General features: G+C 41.8%; 1 protein-coding gene across 1 annotated transcript; it reads left to right on the top strand.

Annotated features, from left to right (window-relative positions):
- Positions 1-3,213: 3,213 nt before the first annotated feature.
- Positions 3,214-15,689, top strand: gpr174 (G protein-coupled receptor 174). The gene is made up of 3 exons (XM_079556265.1): positions 3,214-3,381; positions 8,739-9,040; positions 14,636-15,689. The coding sequence occupies exons 2-3, from the start codon at positions 8,846-8,848 to the stop codon at positions 15,485-15,487; spliced, it is 1,047 nt and encodes a 348-aa protein (XP_079412391.1). The 5' UTR covers positions 3,214-3,381; positions 8,739-8,845; the 3' UTR covers positions 15,488-15,689.
- Positions 15,690-19,961: the final 4,272 nt, after the last annotated feature.

A 19,961-nucleotide genomic window follows, 5' to 3' on the forward strand; every position in this document is an offset into this window, starting at 1 on the left:
TTATTTCAGGTCATTTTCTTTGCCAATGGGGTAAGAAAATTGGTCTTATCTCATTGGCAATTTTACTTTCTTGTTTCAAGCGAGATTTACCCTAGAACTGGTCAGAAATGTCCTCAAACAAGCAAAGTAAACCGATCAGGAAAAGTGTCTAAATGAGTGAAAACCGCTCAAAACAAGATACATTTCCTCAATTCAAGTCATTTAAGCCAATGCTTGATATTTGCTTTATGTAGTGTACTGATATGAGCATAGTGTTGCCAGATTTTCCAGATATCATTTAACAATATTTTTGTTTTGCCATTTTCCCTAGAATAAAAAGTCAAGGACCTATGGACAAACTTTAGGGTTTATTATGGGATGACAGTTGCACCAAACAGCCCATAATGTCCCATATCCAACTTCCTCATTGTGGAACCAAAAACCATCTATCGTCTTCCACTTGGCCGTTACCGGGTCGTGGGGGCAATTGTTTGAGCCGCCCAATCACATTGCACCAGCCCCCATGGCTCCTCCTGCAGGTGGCGGGTCCATGGACGGACAGTGTCATGATTCTAGCTGGGCCTGTTGGTCTCTCACAAGGGGCTTCTGGAGGGGGGACCAAAAACATGTTTTTCTTATATATTGATGTCCCCTCCTGGAACCCCCACCTTAACGTGGTGGAGGGGTTTGAGGACCCGAATGATCCTGGGGGCTCTGTTGTCGGGGGCTTCGTGCCCCTGGTAGGGTCTCCCATGGCAAACAGGTCCTAGGGGACGGGTCAGACAAAGAGCGGATCAGAAGCCCCTTATGAGAGACCAACAGGCCCGGTTTGAGTCGTAAGGGCGTCCTTCCGTGGACCCACCACCTGCAGGAGGAGCCATAGGGGCTGGGACAATGGGATTTGGGCAGATCCAACAGCTGCCCCCACGACCCCGGAAACGGAAAAGTGGAAGAAAATGGATGGATGGATGATTTAAATGTAGATTAAAGCTATTGTTTCAGCAAATGCCAAGATATTATCAGATTAAGTCATAAACAGCAATAAACAACAAGTTGCAAACCTCAACCACAAGGGCTGGGCGGGGCAGTGCGCTCGTGCTTCACAGTCAGAACTAGTCAGGGACCCAAAGTTGGGTTGAACCTGACATGGTCTGCTATACTTTTTATTTGTGTTTTATCTTTTAACTTTGACCCAAAGGACCAATAATTGGAGGGTCTGCCCTGCTGGAAATATCGCGAAAAAAAATGATGTCCATTTTAGTGCATGCACCCTGTATTTTTATCAGAAAAATCTAAAAAACGATTTTTTTCCCCTCAAATCCTCAGTGGGTTGGGTAGGCTCTCAATAAATGCATTCCAGATACACAGAACACACGTGCTGATAACATCCACTGAAAAAATAGCTCTTAAAACACATTTCTACACATTTTTGCTTCAATTTAATGCAAAAAATGTTTGGCTTTTTCTCACTTTTTCCAATATTTTTATCTTTACTTCATTGGCAATCGACTATTCGACCCAGTTATGGCATCAGTCAATTTGCCATTATTTTCGACAGACTGTAGACACATTCCACAGAAAAATTGATCAAAATCCAACCAAAATCATTGGATCTGTGATGATTCAAAGACCAATTGGCGATTAACAGACTCAGAACCTCAGAACTGTCAAAAGTCACTTTTGACACTGGTCCATATTTTGGTTGAGGCCATTTCCAGCCCATCAGATAATGATTTACACCATTGTATTTGGCATCATTGTATAGAAGACATTGTCATGTTTCATTTGAGCCCAACGGTACTACTCTGTCACAATTACCGTGGTAACCAAAGCTCCTCAGACTCAAATGTGAGAACATTTTTTCACAATTTTCACAAAAAATGTTTTACTACGTTTAACGCTGTTTCTTCCAGGAACATCACAGACACAAATCTCTGAACGGGGCCTTTCTGTGTGGAGTTTGCATGTTCTCCCCGCGTCTGCACAGGTTTCCTTCAGGTACTCCGGTTTCTCCTATTAAAACATGAATGAACGTATGTGAGTGAGTGGTTGGTGATGGTCGGAGGGGCCGATGGCACAGACTGGTCGCCTCGCTTCCGTCAGTCTACCCCAGGGCAGCTGTGGCTACAATAGTAACTTACCACCTCTGAGTCTGGTCGCATGAATAATGACAACAGTGTAGCGCTTTGAGAAACTTGGTGATGCAGGCATGTAAAGTGCATTACAAATGTAACACATCATTATTATTATTAAGGGGTCACAGATGAAAGAGTGTTTACTATTTTGCGAGGCTTTACATGGGGTGCCCAGACTGTTTTCTTTGAGGGCCAAAACCAAAAACGTAAGTCTTAGAGTCTTTTTTGAGGGATTTATGAGGACATGCATGTGTTTATAGTTAGTATTGATTCAGTGCACAACATAATCAAAGCCCTTAGGAGGGTCAAGTTTGGCCAGTGCACTGCAAAACTTATTTAATTTTTTAATTTTTTATTTAACTAGATCAGTATAAACATCTCAATTTGAGATGTTTTGACTAGTTAAGAAGTTCTTGGGCATTTGTCCTAGATTATTTCACTTGTTCTGAGATGTTTCTGACTCGTTTCAATACATTTCGTCCTTATTTCAGGTAATTTTCTTTGCCAATGGGGTGAGAAAATTGGTCTTGTCTCATTGGCAATTTTACTTTCTTATTTCAAGCGAGATTTACCCTAGAACTGGTCTGAAATGTCCTCAAATAAGCAAAGTAAACTTGGTCCGATCAGGAAAAGTGTCTAAATGAGTGAAATCCGCTCAAAACAAGATACATTTCCTCAATTCAAGTCATTTAAGCCAATGCTTGATATTTACTTTTTGTAGTGTGGGACTCAATTTCAGAACCCCAGGAATTAAGGGATGCTTTATGAAGAGGAAAGATGTTTACAAGTTTGATGTAAATTTAAGTTCAAGTAGCAATAGGCCAGCATATTGTATCAGCACAGTTATCAGTTCAGTATGCAACATCCCAATACTCATGTACCTACATTGTTTGATAAGTGTAAAGTAAAATTGCTAGTTATTAAAATTTCACACAGTGCCCAGACCTCACTGCTACATTTGTCATCCTGTAACTCAAAACCACAAGTCGCGTGTCAAAAAATGCATGGAAGCCACACCCCCATGTTCGTAGGAAACCAGCCCACATGTGTCAACTGCTGCTGCTGCTGCAAGCCATAGACCTGCTGCTTTACACACCAGAGGAGATCGTGAGAGATGGTGTCCTCAAAACAGGAAATCACATGAAGGAAAGGTGTAACTTGTACCTAAGATAATTGAGAGAGGAGAACTAATGTGAAAGAGTTGAAGACAGAGATTTCCAGTGGGTGTTTGATGCTTCAACCGGCCAACAAAGAAATGAGGAAAAAGGTAAGAAGCTGGCTCCTTTAGGGCAGTTTGCTGTTGTTTTAAAGTTAGCGGTTATGATGAAATGAATAGCAGGGGTGTAAAGTCACGCTCCCAAGGAATCCATGTATCTCCAGTATGAGGAATGCATGCTATGTCGGGCTCAGGGGGTACACCGGGGGTATTATCTTGGGTTTTCAGAGGTAATTGTGGATTGTTGGAACACGTGGATACAGCTAAGGCTAGCAGAATGAAGTTTAGGGGCTCAAAAAAGAGGCAGGAGTGGAAAAACCCCAGACGTCCTCTAGAGAGATGATTCATAGGAGAGGTATATGCTGTTTCCATGGGCAACACTGAGATTTTGATGTATAAAGTTGTTATGCTGTATTAGCGAAGACTTGAAGGCATGGTCGTGCTTAGGGAGTAAAGGATTTCTGTGTACTTAGTCACACAGTCATACTGTAACGAAAAACTATTTTAGTCATGTGAAAGTATATTTAAAATTGGCTCAACTAGAGGTTCAGAGTGAAAGTAAAATGAAAAAGTATTTAAGCACACTTACTACTACTACTACTACTATACTACTACTACAACTACTACTACTACGACTACTACTACTACTACTGCTATAAGATAAGACTTCATTCATCTTTCAATTTCGTTTTCACTTACAGTATCTTTTAGGTGAGATGGAGACAGTTAGGGGAAAAGAGTTATCAAAAAACAAAGGTGCAATCAAAGATTAAGGATAGACATAAAGAAAACTTATGTACAGTGTACTGTACATAAATACTTTCACATGACATCAATACTTCTTATCTTTCTGAATCTGACCATGCCTAAAATTACCGCATAGTTTTTCATTACAGCATGACTGTGTGACTAAGTACACAGTCATACTTTACTCCCTAAGCATGAAAGAAAGCAAACATATAAATTAAACTAGAATAGGAAGTGATCAAAATTAGCATAAAAAGAGCAAGAAAACAGTACAGAGAAAAAGACTATACATATTTTGCTGTGGGAGGAGACTGATTGATAATAATGGCAGGTTTTGAACAGAGGTTATTGCACATTCATTACTATACAGCAGAATCTACTATTATGCAGCTACGATAGGTAAATAATGTAAGCTCCCTGCACGTGAAATGTTATATTGAATTTCTTTAAAAAGTTTGCTCTTATGCTCACAAGAATATGCATAAATATATTGATAAAAACTGCTATACTTCAATCAGATATCACTACTACTTCCTTAACGGTCTTGTTCATGTACAAAGACAACAGTATTTGGCCGAAATCCAATAGAAAGTTTATGGGGAACTGCCTGAAATACTTTTTTCCCCCCACAATGTAAACCAGAATGATCCAAATTCACACTTTACAGAACCTGTGAGTCACTCGTGCCGCTGGTCCTTTTACATATCGCAATAATGTTTCTTAATGAGGTTTAAAGGGGAGTGTCAGTGTCAGCTGTGTCTTGCTTGTTTTGTCTTGTTTATCTTGTTTGAAACGCTAAGTAGATGCTGTCAAGCAAATGGAACATGCACATTATATCTGTTTTACTTGCACTGTCATGGCATTGAAAGTGTCAACACAAGGCGAATACCCCCCCCTCTCCCCCCAGGCCACTTGCATTCTCTGGAAAGGTGACACATTTCTGAAGAATAGTTGACACTGTGCAAGTGTCTTTGAAAACTGTTCCAAATGTAGGTAAAAAAATAAATAATAAAAAGAAGGGTGTCTGGGTTAAGCTAACTTTTCTGGTGTTGCTGCAGTTGGTCAGGTCAAGGTTCAGCATCACTGGATGTGCCTGAAGAATGAGGTCAGCTGACCAGGTTATTCCATTGGGTTTCTTCTTCCCTGATGGCACCGGCATTTTACAAGATGACAAAGCCAGGATTCATCGGACTCACATTGTGAACGAGCATCATTTTCACACATGGATTGACCACCACAGAATCCAGAACTAACCCCATTGAGAGATTTGGGATGTGCTGGAGAAGGCTTTGCGCAGTGATCACACTCTCCCATCATCAATACAAGACCTTGATGGAAAATTAATGCAGCAGGGGGATCTTTTGACATTGCAGAAGTTTATTGAAACACCACAGCGAATGCTGCTGTAATCAAAGTTAAAGAACGACCAACCAAATAAGGGCGTGAGATCTTTTATTTGGTCAGGCAGTGTTTTACATTGCAAATAACATCAGCTCTCGTTTGAAGATCTATAAACATATAGAGTATTTCCCCTTCAGACTGATCTCCTTTTCAGTTTGTGGCCATTCTGTGGTTTTGGGCTCCTCGACCTTTATGTGAAAACAAGTTGCTTGTGCTGTATAGAAAAAGCTGAGCTGAAAAAGCTATGAATTTTATCATACAAATTCAGAGTGCCTCAGCTTTTTCGATACAGCTTGAACTGATTGTATGCCCTCTGAGCCTTAAGAGCACCTGTTTTTCACAAGAAGATTTCTTCTGCAGCCCTGACTCTGTTGACCCAGTGCTGCACTCTCTCTCTTCTAACACATTGCTTGTGTTTGACTGACAGGCCATAGGCCATCTCCAACTCCCAAAAAGGTTGGATTTTGTGGCAATTATTGTCTATTCTAGCATCATGGACATTTTCTCCCTTTAATTTATCTTTTTAAGACCTCGTCTAGCCGCTTTAACTTTCTATGTCGCTGGTCGGAGCAGATGCCACCTGTAAGGAAAAAAAACACTGGGACAAACCCTCTTCCCTGTGGTGAGTCAGTGGCACCTATGGAGAAACCCCATTATATACTTTTTACAAATATAGAGTAGAAGAAAGTATTTTATATTCATCTTTCACAGGTTGTGGAGTAAATGTGAGTTCTTACTTAAAGGACTATTTAAGTACAGCACAGATCCTACAAACTCAATTTAAGTAATTTGTTTAACTTTGTTTCAGGCGACCTCGGTGCAGTACGTGCTCTAGTGAGAATAATCACATTGAAACAAATAACACAGGGGTGATAGTTCAGAGGAAGCCCCTGTGGGAAGCTGCCTGTGTTTTTGGAGACGGGATAAAAGGGCCAGAGCTGCAGAGGACAGTGTTGAATTTGGGCCAAAAAAACAAAGCAAAAAGTAACTGCTGAGTGTAACATTCTTTGTGACAAAGACTGAAACTTTTTAGGGCAAAAATAGTGTCCCATAGAAAACACCCACGGAGTCAACATAGTTTCATTCTTCTCAAAATGGTGAAAAAAAAGAGAGAAAACATGACACAGCAAAGAATGACTCAAATCTCAAAAATCTTTATTGTTATTGTCTGCAGTGTCTACGGGAACGCCTGCCACTTAGCACGGGGTCCAAGGAATTAGTTCAGTTTACAAAAAGAGTGTGAAATAGAGTAAAGTAAAGACTTTAAAGGAATAGGCCACCATTTTCACATACTGAGAAATGTTCTTACCTTAGCTTTGACGAGTTCTTTAGGACCTGTCTGGTCTTCACCCGTGCCTTCAGTCACGTAAACACAGCGCATTAGCGTTAGCATTTAGCTTCTCCCTCTCTCCTCTATAGCTCCAAACCAGGTCAAGATAGAAGCTACCAAGCTCTTCCACGTTTTCCCTATTTAAATATGGTTACGTGAAGTGTTCCACTACAAAGTATAATTACACAAAATTAAACAATGTGGATTTTCTAAGCGGATAAAAGGGGGGACTATATTGTAAGGCGTAATAATACCAGGAGTAATTTGGCATCCGCACAGTAAAGTGAAGATTACTGCGCAGTAAAGTGAAGATTACTGCGCAGTAAAGTGAAGATTACTGCGCAGTAAAGTGAAGATTACTGCGCAGTAAAGTGAAGATTACTGCGCAGTAAAGTGAAGATTACTGCGTGGATTTTGAACTACTCCTGGTATTATTACGCCTTACAATACAGTTCCCCCTTTTATCCGCTTAGAAAATCCAGATTGGTTAATTTTGTGTAATTATACTTTGTAGTGGAACACTTCACATAACCATATTTAAATAGGGAAAACGTGGAAGAGCTTGGTAGCTTCTATCTTGACCTGTTTTGGAGCTATAGAGGAGAGAGGGAGAGGCTAAATGCTAACGCCGTCTGCGCTGTGTTTACGTGACTGAAGGCACGGGTGAAGATCAGACAGGTCCTAAAGAACTCGTCAAACCTAAAGTAAGAACATATCTCAGTATGTAAAAACGGTGGCCTATTCCTTTAACAATGTTTTTGTGAGTCAGTTTTGAACATTGCACTCAAGTGTTGGGGGACTGGCAGTGAGACAAAAAGCATAGGGAGCACGAAACAGCATGGCGACGAATGCAGTGCGAGTTTAGATGTTCCCCTTTTCTCATTTTAGGGAGAAAAGTTTAATGCAAATGAGGTTGAATATGTTAAAATAGTTCCTAAATAACATTGAAAAAAGAGTGCAGAAAATAGTGTGACATTAACATTGCGCCCGGCAGAAGTTGTGGGCAGACAATGCTGAAGCAGCTCCCGGTCCTATCGCTCTTGATCCCTCTGTTCTTGTATAGCCAAATATCACAACTGGTATCTCACAGGGCTGCACAAATATTGCTGTTTTTACAAAGAGGAACCGCCTGGAAAAAAACAGCAATGACACTGACATCAAGCAGTGAAACAGAACAAGTGTAACGTCCAATGGAGCAGCAAGTAGATGCGTAGTTGCCCTCGGCGTCCCCCTCCTTCATGGCAAGGGAAAACTCAAAAACCCAGAAGGAGAAACAGAAAGATTGTATCACAATGAAGGGGAGATGTACTGTATGTATCTCCTTTGAAGGAACCAGGTCATGCGCGGATAGGAGTCCCTCTGCAAAAAGGGCTGTACGTTTTTGTACACAGACAGATGCTATATTAATAGGCACATTTTCAACCCCCGTCAAGCAGCCTGCACACCCACAGTTCTAAAAAGGAAGCATGCCTCCTACAGCTGAAGAATAGATTCACACATTGCAGTTTCCATATGAAATAGCAAGTACATTTCCCGTATGTTTTAACGTGGTGTGAAAAACGGCTTCACCACCACGCGGCTCTTGTCCATGTGAAAGGAGCTGATACACAATTCAGAGGCAAAACCACAGAGCAGGCAGCACTGTTTTCTGTGATCTGAGTTACAGTAAATCACACTGTCTGCAAAGGTTTCGATCAAATGTCATTGTTGTGCACAATCGAAAGCATGAGGGGGCACATGTGAAAGGTAAGTCAGACGTTAGACAGAAATATGCTATGGCTGTTCGTTGTTCTGTAGATTGTTCTCGCACATTGCTGTTGGGTTAATTCTCCTCTGTGGGACAAATCTAAACACCAGAGCAGGGATTTTAAGGGCCATCGTTTGCTCAAAGCCAATAGTGAGACTTTAATTTCTCCTTTTGACCCGGCAGATGATCAACAATGACCAACGATGGTGCAAACTTCCTGGAGCCAAAATGGACGCCTCTGAGGAACAACCGTCCTGATTTTGGGATTCATTGAGAGACTTAAGCTCAAGATGAACCAAAGCTGTAACAGCACTGACGACTTGCGCACCTATCAGCACTACCTGTACGCGGTGGTCTACAGCGTGATCCTGGCGCCGGGGCTGCTGGGGAATGTGCTGGCGCTCTGGGTGTTCAGGGTCTACGTCAAAGAGACAAAGAAGGCCGTGGTGTTCATGATGAATCTGGCGGTGGCCGACCTCCTGCAGGTAAAGTTACAAATACACTGAAGCATTGAAATTTGAGAGAAGACTGAATGATGCAAAGCAATAAAAGGCTCTAGTGTTGTCCTTCTATTCAAATGATTTACAGTAGTTATTTACATGCAAATGGTGATGGTCAACCTTTGGAGGCACGTGCATTTCAGAACAACTTTGAAAAGGTGTGAACTAGGATTGTTGAATTGGCTTATTTTAGCGAAGACCCCAAGGGGACAGGATGTTTTACTGTTGGCGCTGGACTTCATTCATTACATGAGTTAATTGCAAGAATGCAGCCGATGGAGAGTCCACATGTCCAGAGGAAATTACATGAATTTAACTCAATCTCAATAAGATGCTAATGGTAAACTTCACTATCTTTAAGTTTAGTACCAGGGCTATGTTTAGGGCAGGGGTGTCTAAAAGATGGCCCACGGGCCAACTGCGGCCCATTTTTAATTGGCCCGTTGCAAATTCTAAAAATGTAATATTGAATTATTATTATTTTTGCTTTAATTGAATATATATAACATCAATGAAAATCCATTAATAGAAAGCTGTGATGAAGGCTGTTTTTTGTTACTTTAAAGATGCAATATGCAACTTTTGAAGTGAAAAAAAATCTTAATATTTGTGCATAATGTGCATAACATCGTGACTCAGTGGCATTATGGGTGAGGCCTGGCACCTTTACTTTCCCTCACAGTGGCTCTGTGATGCTCTAGAATCAATTGTTTTGGGGTTTCTGGCCAGTTTCTGGCCAGTTTCTGGTATGAACCCCGAAAAACAATTAATCCTGTAGCGTCATAAAGGGCACTGTGAGGGAAAGAAAAGGTGCCAGGCCTCACCCATAATGCCACTGAGTCAAATACATACAAATATCAAGTTTTTTTTTTTAAATTTACTTAAAATGTTTCATAGTTCAATTAAAAAGCAGAGTTAACATTGTGTTGAATTTGCTAACTTTAATTCAATAGAGGTGAAGTTATATATCGGACCTCTACTGAGTGTGGCCCAGTTGTTTGTATATTTTTCTGTCTGTGGCCCACAGTGAAAAAAGTTTGGACACCGCTGGTTTAGGGTTACTTTGGATTATCTTTAAGCTAGCTTTGACCTCATAGACATATTATTAATAGACCGTCACTACGCACTCCTCCCCGTTTGACAAAATAACTACGTTCGAGGGGGAAATTCATGGTGGATTTACAGACTTCTCCTCCCCAGTTCTGACGAAGCATGTTCCTAAAAAGGGCATAAGGGGCGGGATCTTCACTGTAGACTCGGCCCTTTCGTGACGTGTAGTTCGTGCGGCTCCAATGCTAATAGTCCGGCCCTCATTAGCACAAGATTTCGATTTTTTTTCTTATGTAAACCAGCCTGGTCCCTTTAATTGTAACTAACCCAGTGTAATCACAGGAGACATATCTAGCTGTAGAAAGTTTAAGAAAATTAGGCACCAATACAGTCCAATGCTTTCTAATGGGAAATAGCGGCTATATGGAGGTATTACAGCAACAAAGCAGAGCAGCCAGCGGCCATTGTTTGTCCTGTGGAGGCTACGTTATTTCCTGTCCAGAGAGTATTTTGCCTGTAGTGCTGTGGATCATCCAAACCAAAGTTGAATAGTTTGGGCAGAACACACAATGTCATGTATGGAGGAAAAATGGAACAGCACCAACATCAAACCCCCTCTCCCCACTGAGATGTGTAGTGCAGGAGCATCATGGTGGTGTTGCCGAAGGGCCTGGACAATTTTCTATCATCAATGGAAGAATAAATTCACAAGTTTATCAAGATATTTTAATAAGTAAGTGAACCCTTGACCCTTCTATTACTTCCTGTAGTTGCAGATTAGACGCTCACAACGATCAGGATAAATCTTGGACATTTCCTCTTTACAAAACTGTTGCAGTTCAGCGAGATTCCTGGGTTCACTTACTTTTTCCTCCCTGTCCCGTGAATGTTTACATGTTAGGGCCTTTAAAAATATAATAACAAGTAATTGTTTGGGTGGTATTAGTTTAAGCAGACACTGTTTATTCATTAATTTTCATATATTTTCCTCCCACTGAGCTTACTAGAATTTTGAGCAACGCCTTTTACCAAATTGGGAAGCTTGATTCACTTGGCCAACGTCTAAAATTGCTCCGAATCCCACTTTAAAATATTGTGTTTGAGCTGGTAGTGTCATAAACCTGAGTGCTCACAGTCAAACTTCCTGCAGAGTTGCGAAAACACTCCATGCGGCCACTACATCCTCTTTATTTGACATAGCCATACTGTTTATTGTTTACACCCTGAACAGGAAGCTGAAAGGCAAATAAAATAACTCTTCATGCCATTTTTCTTCTCCTTTTTAAAATAAAAAACAACAACTAAAAATATAACATGGATGTTTCTGGTTAAGAGATGCCCCTTTTGAACCCGGCCTGAACCATCTTTCATTTTATGGCTGCTGCAATTTCCTTTGGGACATTAATTAAATCATCCATCTGTTTTATTAGCCTCTTGTTTAAATTTCACTGGTTTTAAATTAAGAGCTGTCCAACATTTCTGCTGTTAAGTCTATGCATGAGAAAGTACACAGGAAATGGAGACACTAAATCATGCTGTTATGAATATGTGTCCACTTAAAGCCATTTTAACCAAACACAGGGAAACCGTCTAAATAACAAATACATGATTGATTTTGATGCAAGTGTTTTTTTTATTGTGACCACAAGTGTCGAGGGCGATTGCAGTGCTGTGCCGGGACCATCCCCGGATTTAGATTTTTGTTTAGCCAGAGGCAAAAACAGGAACTAAACCAGGTCTAAACCAGGTCTAAACGAGTAAACCACTAACCCAGGTCAAAGACAGGAATTAAACCAGGTCAAAAATAGGAACTAAACCAGATCTAAACCAGGTCTAAACCAGATCTAAACCAGATCTAGACCAGGTCTAAACCAGATCTATCTAATAAAGAACGTAGAGCTAGGCTTCAAGATTTAATGTGCAAAATAACTGACATAGACTGGCAGATTATAAGTAATTCTACTCTCCACAAACAACGTCTCGATTTGCAGACTGGATTTGACTTACGTTCTACACACGATGCTGAACGCCTTTTGCTTCGGACACATGCAACTCATTAAGAGCATGGTGATTAACCTAGTAGGCTTTTGGCTCATCAACTTACACAGCAAGTAGCGTCTAGATTAATACCACAAGTAAAGAATCCATCAGGAAACTTAGTTTCTGATTCAAAAGCAATAAATGAGGTCTTCAAAGAGTATTCAACTTTGTACAAGTCTGAATCTACGGCCAATGCTTTTGACTTGGCATCTTTTCTTGAAGACCTTTCCGTACCCACAGTCAATCCAACTATGGCTACACAGCTCGATGCCCCTCTCCAACTAGCAGAAATTTCTCATGCCATCAATATTATACGGTTATTAATGGTAAGGGACCGGGTCCAGATGGATTTTCTGCAGAACTTTTAATAAAAATATACGGAGAAAATCGCCCCAATTTTGCTTTCTGTATGTCCTAATGTCGTGTACAATGAGCTCAGACCTGTTCACCACAACTGCCTCTAAAATCCTGCACTGTCACTCAAAATGTTGTTTCTTCGGTTCTGAAGTGCCGTCATGCACGAGCTTAGAGACTGCAGTTACACGTAAGACCTGAGGTGGCAGTAGTGAGCATAAAATGACCAACTTGCATCTAGGCTCTTTAAATATGAAAATATCTTCATTTTGCATGAAGAAATGATGAGTTACCATATATAATTTTAATGGTGTAAAGCAGTTTTGGGCAATTTTATCTGCTGTTATTTCAGCAGGAGATTGAGATAAAGTTGTGGTTTTTGCTGTGTTGTCTTTGGAAATCTCAACAGTTTGGACTCGGAAGCAGCTCATTATTGTGAGTGATGTCACACTGAGCAAACGTATTGAGTTGACATGATGTTTTATAGCGTTTTCACAAGATTCAAATCACACAATACAGAGCCTGACTATAAAAAGGTTGCCATAGAAAAGGTCAAACACTCATATTTAGTTGAACCGCCTCCAGCTTCGATTACAGCAGGAATTCGCTGCAGTATTGTTTCAATAAACTTCTGCAATGTCATTTTTTTTTCATCTTTTCCTATGAAATGTTCCATTCATTTTTCACCAAGATCTTGTATAGATGATGGGAGAGTGTGAGCACAGCGCAAAGCCTTCTCCAGCATATCCCAATGACTCTCAGTGGGGTTCAGATCTGGACCTGGAGGTCAGTCCTACATGATGTCTCGTGTTACAATAACGAAAAATCTAAAATCTAAAGTTTGATATACAGTATTGAGACAGGAAACTATTGCGATAAAGGACATTGTTGAAGACTTTATAATGCCACAGAAGCTAACTGTAAAGCTTACAAATGACAGCTCTGCTGAAAAAACCTTAAAATATCCCACAACATGAAATTGAGACAAAACTTACTGTGGGTAATAACATATGTATTACAAAAATGGGGAAATTTTGTGAATAAATGATAAGTCGATATAGTAATTATTGTGACAGCCCTAGTATCATTTCCCTGAACCGCTCTTTCACAATGTGAGCCCGATGGATCCTTGCATTATCACAGGGGTGGCGAACTCGTTTGGGTCGAGGGCTGAAATTCAGCCCCCATGGCCGGGCGCGGGCCGCATATACTGTAAAGGACTCTGGCCTCATAAATAACAACATCTTACACTTATTCCCTCCTGGAACCGCCACCATAACCTGGTGGAGGGGTTTGAGCACCTGAATGATCCTCTGTTGTCGGGGGCCTCGTGCCCCTGGTACGGTCCCCCAATGGCAAACAGGTCCTAAGTGACGGGTCAGACAAAGAGCGGTTCAGAAGCCCCTTATGAGAGACTAACAGGCCCGGTTAATCGTGAGGCCGTCCTTCTGTGGACCCAACACCTGCAGGAGGAGAAATAGGGGGCTGGTGCAATGTGATGTGAGCAGCTCCAACAGCTGCCCCCACGACCCGGCATCGGACAAGTGGAAGAAAATGGATGGATGGCTCTTACATTTATTGCGCTTTATCAGCCTGTGTCACACGTTTGTCAAAGAGCATCATGAAGTCATTATTCACATGGCTATATTATGCTATTTATATCCTGATCTCTTATTATGTCAGCATCCTCTGCTGGACACATGTGAAATTCTTTCCTTTTTTAAAAATTTAAGCTGCCCCCTAGTGGCTGGAGTGAGCAAACTGGTTATTTCGTTAAAAATCCATAACTCCGCACAGGAATGGGCTTGACACTTCCTTTTTTTTTTTTGACATACTCAGGAACTCATGCTCCTCAGGGCCACATAAAAATCATCTCGTCGGCCGCCTTGACCTTGACACCTGTGCATTATCATCTTGGAATTATACCCCTGCAATCAGGAAAGAAGAAATCCACTGATGGAACAACCTGGTCATTCAGGACGTTCAGGTCGTCCACTGATCGCATTCTTTGGGCTCACAGTGTTGCTGAATCTCGACCCCAGATCAGAACAGTTCCAGAATGTTTCCTCACAACAAAAGCTCGCATTGTTTCACTGAGTTGAATCGGCTGCTCATTCGTCTGTGCTTTGTCCTCAGGTGCTGTCCCTCCCGCTGCGGATCTACTATTACCTGAACAACAGCTGGCCCTTCGGACACACCGTCTGCATGATCTGCTTCTACCTCAAATACGTCAACATGTACGCCTCCATCTTCTTCCTGGCGTGCGTGAGCGTGCGCCGGTGCGAGCTCATCATGCGCCCCCTTCGCTACAACTCGTTCCGACGCAAGTGGGACGTGCTCATCTGCGTGCTGGGATGGTGCTTCGTCTGCCTGGCCTGTCTGCTCTTCCCTTTGCTCCGGACGCCGAGTGCACGGGACAACCAAGACACGATCGGCAACGAGTCGAATGTCAACAACGGGCACAGTTTGGTTTGCTTTGCGGAGCTGCCGATTCGGAACATCGGCGCCTCCGCTGCATGGACGCTAATGATACTCGCAGAGCTGATGGGACTTGTAATACCTGCGATTGTGGTGGTCGCTTGCACCTTTCTGACCGCGCGGAGTCTCCGGCACCCGGCGTCAGGGCCCATCCTGGACCGAGGAGAGAAACGCAGATCCCTCAAGATGGTCCTAAGCTGCGCGGGGGTGTTTCTGGTCTGTTTCGTCCCGTACCACATCACCATGCCGCTCGATTTCTTGGTGAAAACGAACTGGCTGAAAAACTGCGCGCTCAGAGACTTTGTCATGCGCTGCCATCCCATCACGCTGTGCCTGGCGAGTCTGAACTGCAGCCTGGACCCGCTCATGTACTACTTCATGACGGATGAGTTTTGGAGGAGGCTGAGTAAGCATGAACTCCCAGATGGCATGATTTTGACCAGGAGGCTGTCGTGTACAACGGTTGAGGAGGTGCACAATGGCAACTCCACGACAGAGACGAGCCAGTGAGGTTTCGAAAGGAGCGAACCTTGGATAAACGCCACTAAGACTTGTGATTGCACTGATCAAACCAGCCCTAAAACAGCTCTATACACAACACAATATTGCACTGATGTCTCTCTAGAACCAGGAATTTAAGGGATTTGGACCAATTTAGCCTGATAGTCCACAAGAGTGAGAAAGATTCAGACCCGGAGGCAAAGCAGATCCACCGTGAGAGTGTCCGATCCAGGGTTGCCAAAACCAATATATCGTACCAAGCTTCCACAACAATCATATTTCAGCACAAACTATCGTACACTATATGTATGTCAATAGCGCTGTAGCACCTGCTCAAAATATGGTTCATATCATCACCACCCTTAACTACAAGACACACACATGACACCATAGGCACTCACCTAAGAGATGAGCTCCACCTCCTCGTCGGAGTCATTCCCTTCTGCAGCATTTCTGATGTAGACGCTCTTGCACAAGTTTGCTAAAGTTATTGAGCGCAACAACAGAGCTTTAGTAGGTTTGAATTTGATCTTTAGACACTGATGCTCAGATAAACTCTGTAAGGGTTGCAGTGCTGGATATGGTTTTATCAGATTTACTTTAGAGAACACACACACTCACATGAGCCAAGCTGTAATAAAGAAGTGGGCAAATTACCAACTCGCGAGAGGTGAGACGGGGTTATGTCTTGCAGACCAGTGAAATGCCACGGCTGCAGCCCAGGCAGGAGGATAATGCGATAGTGGAACTGAAAAACTGATCCAGGGACAGTCTCTCCTTCTGGCAGCAGATGTTACACCTACATGAATACGGAGGCTAAGTCTGACTCCAGATCAGAGCCAAAGCAAAGCGCAGCTGAGAGGGGACAGTGCATTTAACCAGACTTTATCTGGGGCTCTGAAATTATCGCACATTTAGGGCTTTTTTTAATTATTGATCGTACATCGTACAAGGGTAAAAATGTTCGTACAAATACGATAGTTACCGAACGTCTGGCAACCCTGGTCTACTTAATGCTGCTCTACTTAAAGCAATACTAAGTAACTTATTTACCTTAATAAATTTGCTCCGTGGCTCCTCTGGGGGTAATACAAGTGTTAATGGGATAATTGGAGGATCTTTCATCTCCCCCAGTGTCTCTGGCCAGAAAACCACAATTGCAACTTGACTGCCACCGGACCGGAGCAACCAATACACACTAATGGAATCATGATGAAGAAGCTAACAAGCTAATGGGCAAAGCTAACTGTTCGCTAGCGCCACTTTAAACAGTATTAACAGCCAGGTTTTAGTGAAAAAAATTATATCCATTGTGTAATTAGATGTACAATATCCCTCTGTCCCTTTTCTGTCAGCGTAGTATTTACTCTCACGGACAATTAATGAGTTTAAAAATCGCAACGTGCCACAACACCTGCAGTCGCTCTTATGGCCTCTAGGGGCAAGAGTTACTTAGTACTGCTTTAACGCACGCGAGTTATTGAATCTTTTTCTATGAACAAATTTGGAAAGTGTAACTAGACACTTTGATTGATAAACAAAACTTTGAACAACAGAAAACCGCTATATAAAAAACAATTCATTATTATCACGGCAAATCAACTTAATCGTCTGCTTCGTCTCCGGCCTGGACCTTTCTATTATTCACAAGAGCTCAGAGTAGTTCCTGGTCGCACTTTTCTTAAAAGCACAGAAATAACAAAGGATGGAAATAGCATGCAAACGTGAACATGGTTTCTACTTATAATTACCTAGACAATTATCTGAATAATGTGAATTAACCTCAACTTTATCCCAGTATCAGGCCAGGATACATGCCATGCTATTTCCAATCACCATGTCATTACAGTGCTGTTAAGTTAAGTGCAATCCAGTCTCTTTATTAGTATTTTTTCATCTATGATATGAACTTGGATGACAGAATGTTTGTAACCATGAAGATGAGAGGGCTCGTCTTCTCTTCCCGTCAGTGGTCTGAATGTGATTCCTGATCGGTGTGTGTTATGTTTGTTATATTTATTATACGCATCAATTTGACTGCACTCCCTGCATATTGAGCTGTTCAGGAATGAGCCAATATCCATGTTACTGAGAAATGTACAAACTGTATATTAAATCATTGCTTTGAGAAAATGTTTTCCTCTGTTATGACTAGTAATATACTGCAGGCGCCCTCTTCAGAACAATGTCAGGCGGATGTCGAGAGACTTTCCACGGGCGCATGAGTGAAAATGTCTCCTATGACAGTTTATAATAATAGGGAATGGATTAGACTTTACTGCACTTCAGAATAACAAGCTCCTCAACGCTCGACCCAGTGGCGTAGCAAGGGTGCTGAGGGGCCCCAAGCAAGAATGTCGCTAGGGGGCCCTCTGGTGGCCGCTTGGTGTACTGCGCACTGCAACTCCCATAGTACAATTCTCTGCATACGTTTTTCCTCAGAGGTCGTCTTCTCTGGCATGAAGAGTTTTACAATAAACTGGTTTCACTATTAGAAATATAATCTGGTGGAGCTATGAGTAAAAAAAAGTCCACTGCTCATTATAAGTGAACATTAGGGAACCATGACTCACTAAAGCAGCAGCAGGATGTGGATAAACAGCGCCACAAAGCATTGGTGGAGAGATGATGTAACTGCATCACCAAAATCATTAGGAAGACTGTGTACATCAAGCGTTTACTGCAGGCTTCTGAATAACGGGTTAGTTCATGGGGGCCCCAGCCTGCTGGCCTGTGTTTCCTTCACTCGAGTGTGTTTCCAGTCTTTAGTCCAGTGTAACGCCTCATTTGAAAGACCTACAAAAATGCTTGTGATTTTTTTTGTTGCCTTGTCGCTGCATTTATGTCATGTTTTTGTCTGGTTTTTCATAGGTTTTTGTGTCTCGTTTTTGTCATTTTTCGTCGCTTTCTTCATCACTTTTTGACACTTTTTTGTCATGTTGTTGTTGTTGCTCTTTTGTTGGGTTTTTAATCACTTTTTAGCCGTGTTTTTGTCGCATTTTTGTCTTTTTTATTGTATTTTCATCCTCGTTTTCGTTGCCGTTTTGACTCTTTTTTTCAATAAAAAGTGCTTTAGGTGGTGGTTTAGATGAGGGTTAAGGGGTTAATGCCCAAATACTATATTTTCAATGCCACAAATGCATTAAATGAGTGCACATACTGTTGATTTAACACTGGTAAACAAACAGTGGAATGAGGGAAAATCTGACAATAGAAAGCAGATTGGACACAACGGGAAACTTTAGAGAAAAAAAAATCCAATTTCACTGCCTGTTGGAATCAAATGTAAAGCTTTTTTAATGATATGTAAGGCCTTGTTTTTTGCACAGTTCATTTAAGGAAGTCGATAATGGCAGTTGAGGCAGTTAACTTCAGGCGGGGTGACACATGATTTATATGAGCTGTGGCGTCAAATAACTATATCCAGAGAGGTCTCATATCAAGACAGTTCCTTTAATGAACAAACAGCTGGTGACCTGAGACACTAGCGCAGCACAGACACAGAGAAGTGATCAAGTGTCACCGGAAAAAACCACAACACTGTTTTCAGGTTTAATGCAAATTTATTGCATGTTTTTCCCACAACATACATTTCCAAATATGAAGGATTAAGCAAAATGTTGAAAAGAGTGGATTCATTTCTCACAACAAAAACTTCATATAAACTACACATTCAAATAAAGAGATTTTAAAAGGAATAAACATTGCCCTTATGCGCTCCTACAGCCATTGGTCGAATACTTCTCACAAATAAAGTTTTTACATTGAACACGGACAGTGGCCACCGTCATTTACATAAAACAGCAGGACGTCAGAGGTGCAGCAAAGCACTCTGGGGAATATCTACAAAGTGACAAGAGAGCGGATTGTGTTTATACATCCAAAAAGTGCACTGGGATTAACCCTTTATCGGTAACATACAGTAATCAGTGTGGACACATGTTTAAATGGGGGAAGTAAGTGATTCTGCAACTTTGCCGCAATTCTTTAGCAACACAGTGTCACCCCAGGAGCCAAAAAATCATTTCAGTCTGTTCACAGCAGAAAGGAGAAAGTTAGTCAAGCATAACTTTGATTAGGACGACCAGAAGCCCTAAATCCATCCAGGACAGCCCCAGTTTTGAGCCCCTTGTCCCCATAGACTGTCCCAGTTTGTTTTTCAATGCGATGCCCAAAACCGCACTTTCTTGAACCAATCGATGTCTTTGAGTCGATTATAAAGCGTAAACCAAATCAAGTGGAGACGTTTGCAAACATTTCTTTATTGTTCAAGATGGGGAAATAGAGGAAATGTGTGGCTACCCCCAGTTAAAGGAACAGGCCACCGTTTTTCCAGACTGAGATCTGTTCTTACCTGAGCTTAGATGAGTTGATGCGTACCTGTCTGGTCTTTATGCGTGCCCTCAGACCAAGATGTTAGAACTTGGCCTCTCCCAATGTATTCCTATAGCTCCAAACGGGGGTGAAGTTGGAAGCTACCACG

The sequence above is a fragment of the Gobius niger genome (assembly GCF_951799975.1).
Source record: "Gobius niger genome assembly, chromosome: 5".
Lineage (NCBI taxonomy): Eukaryota > Metazoa > Chordata > Actinopteri > Gobiiformes > Gobiidae > Gobius > Gobius niger.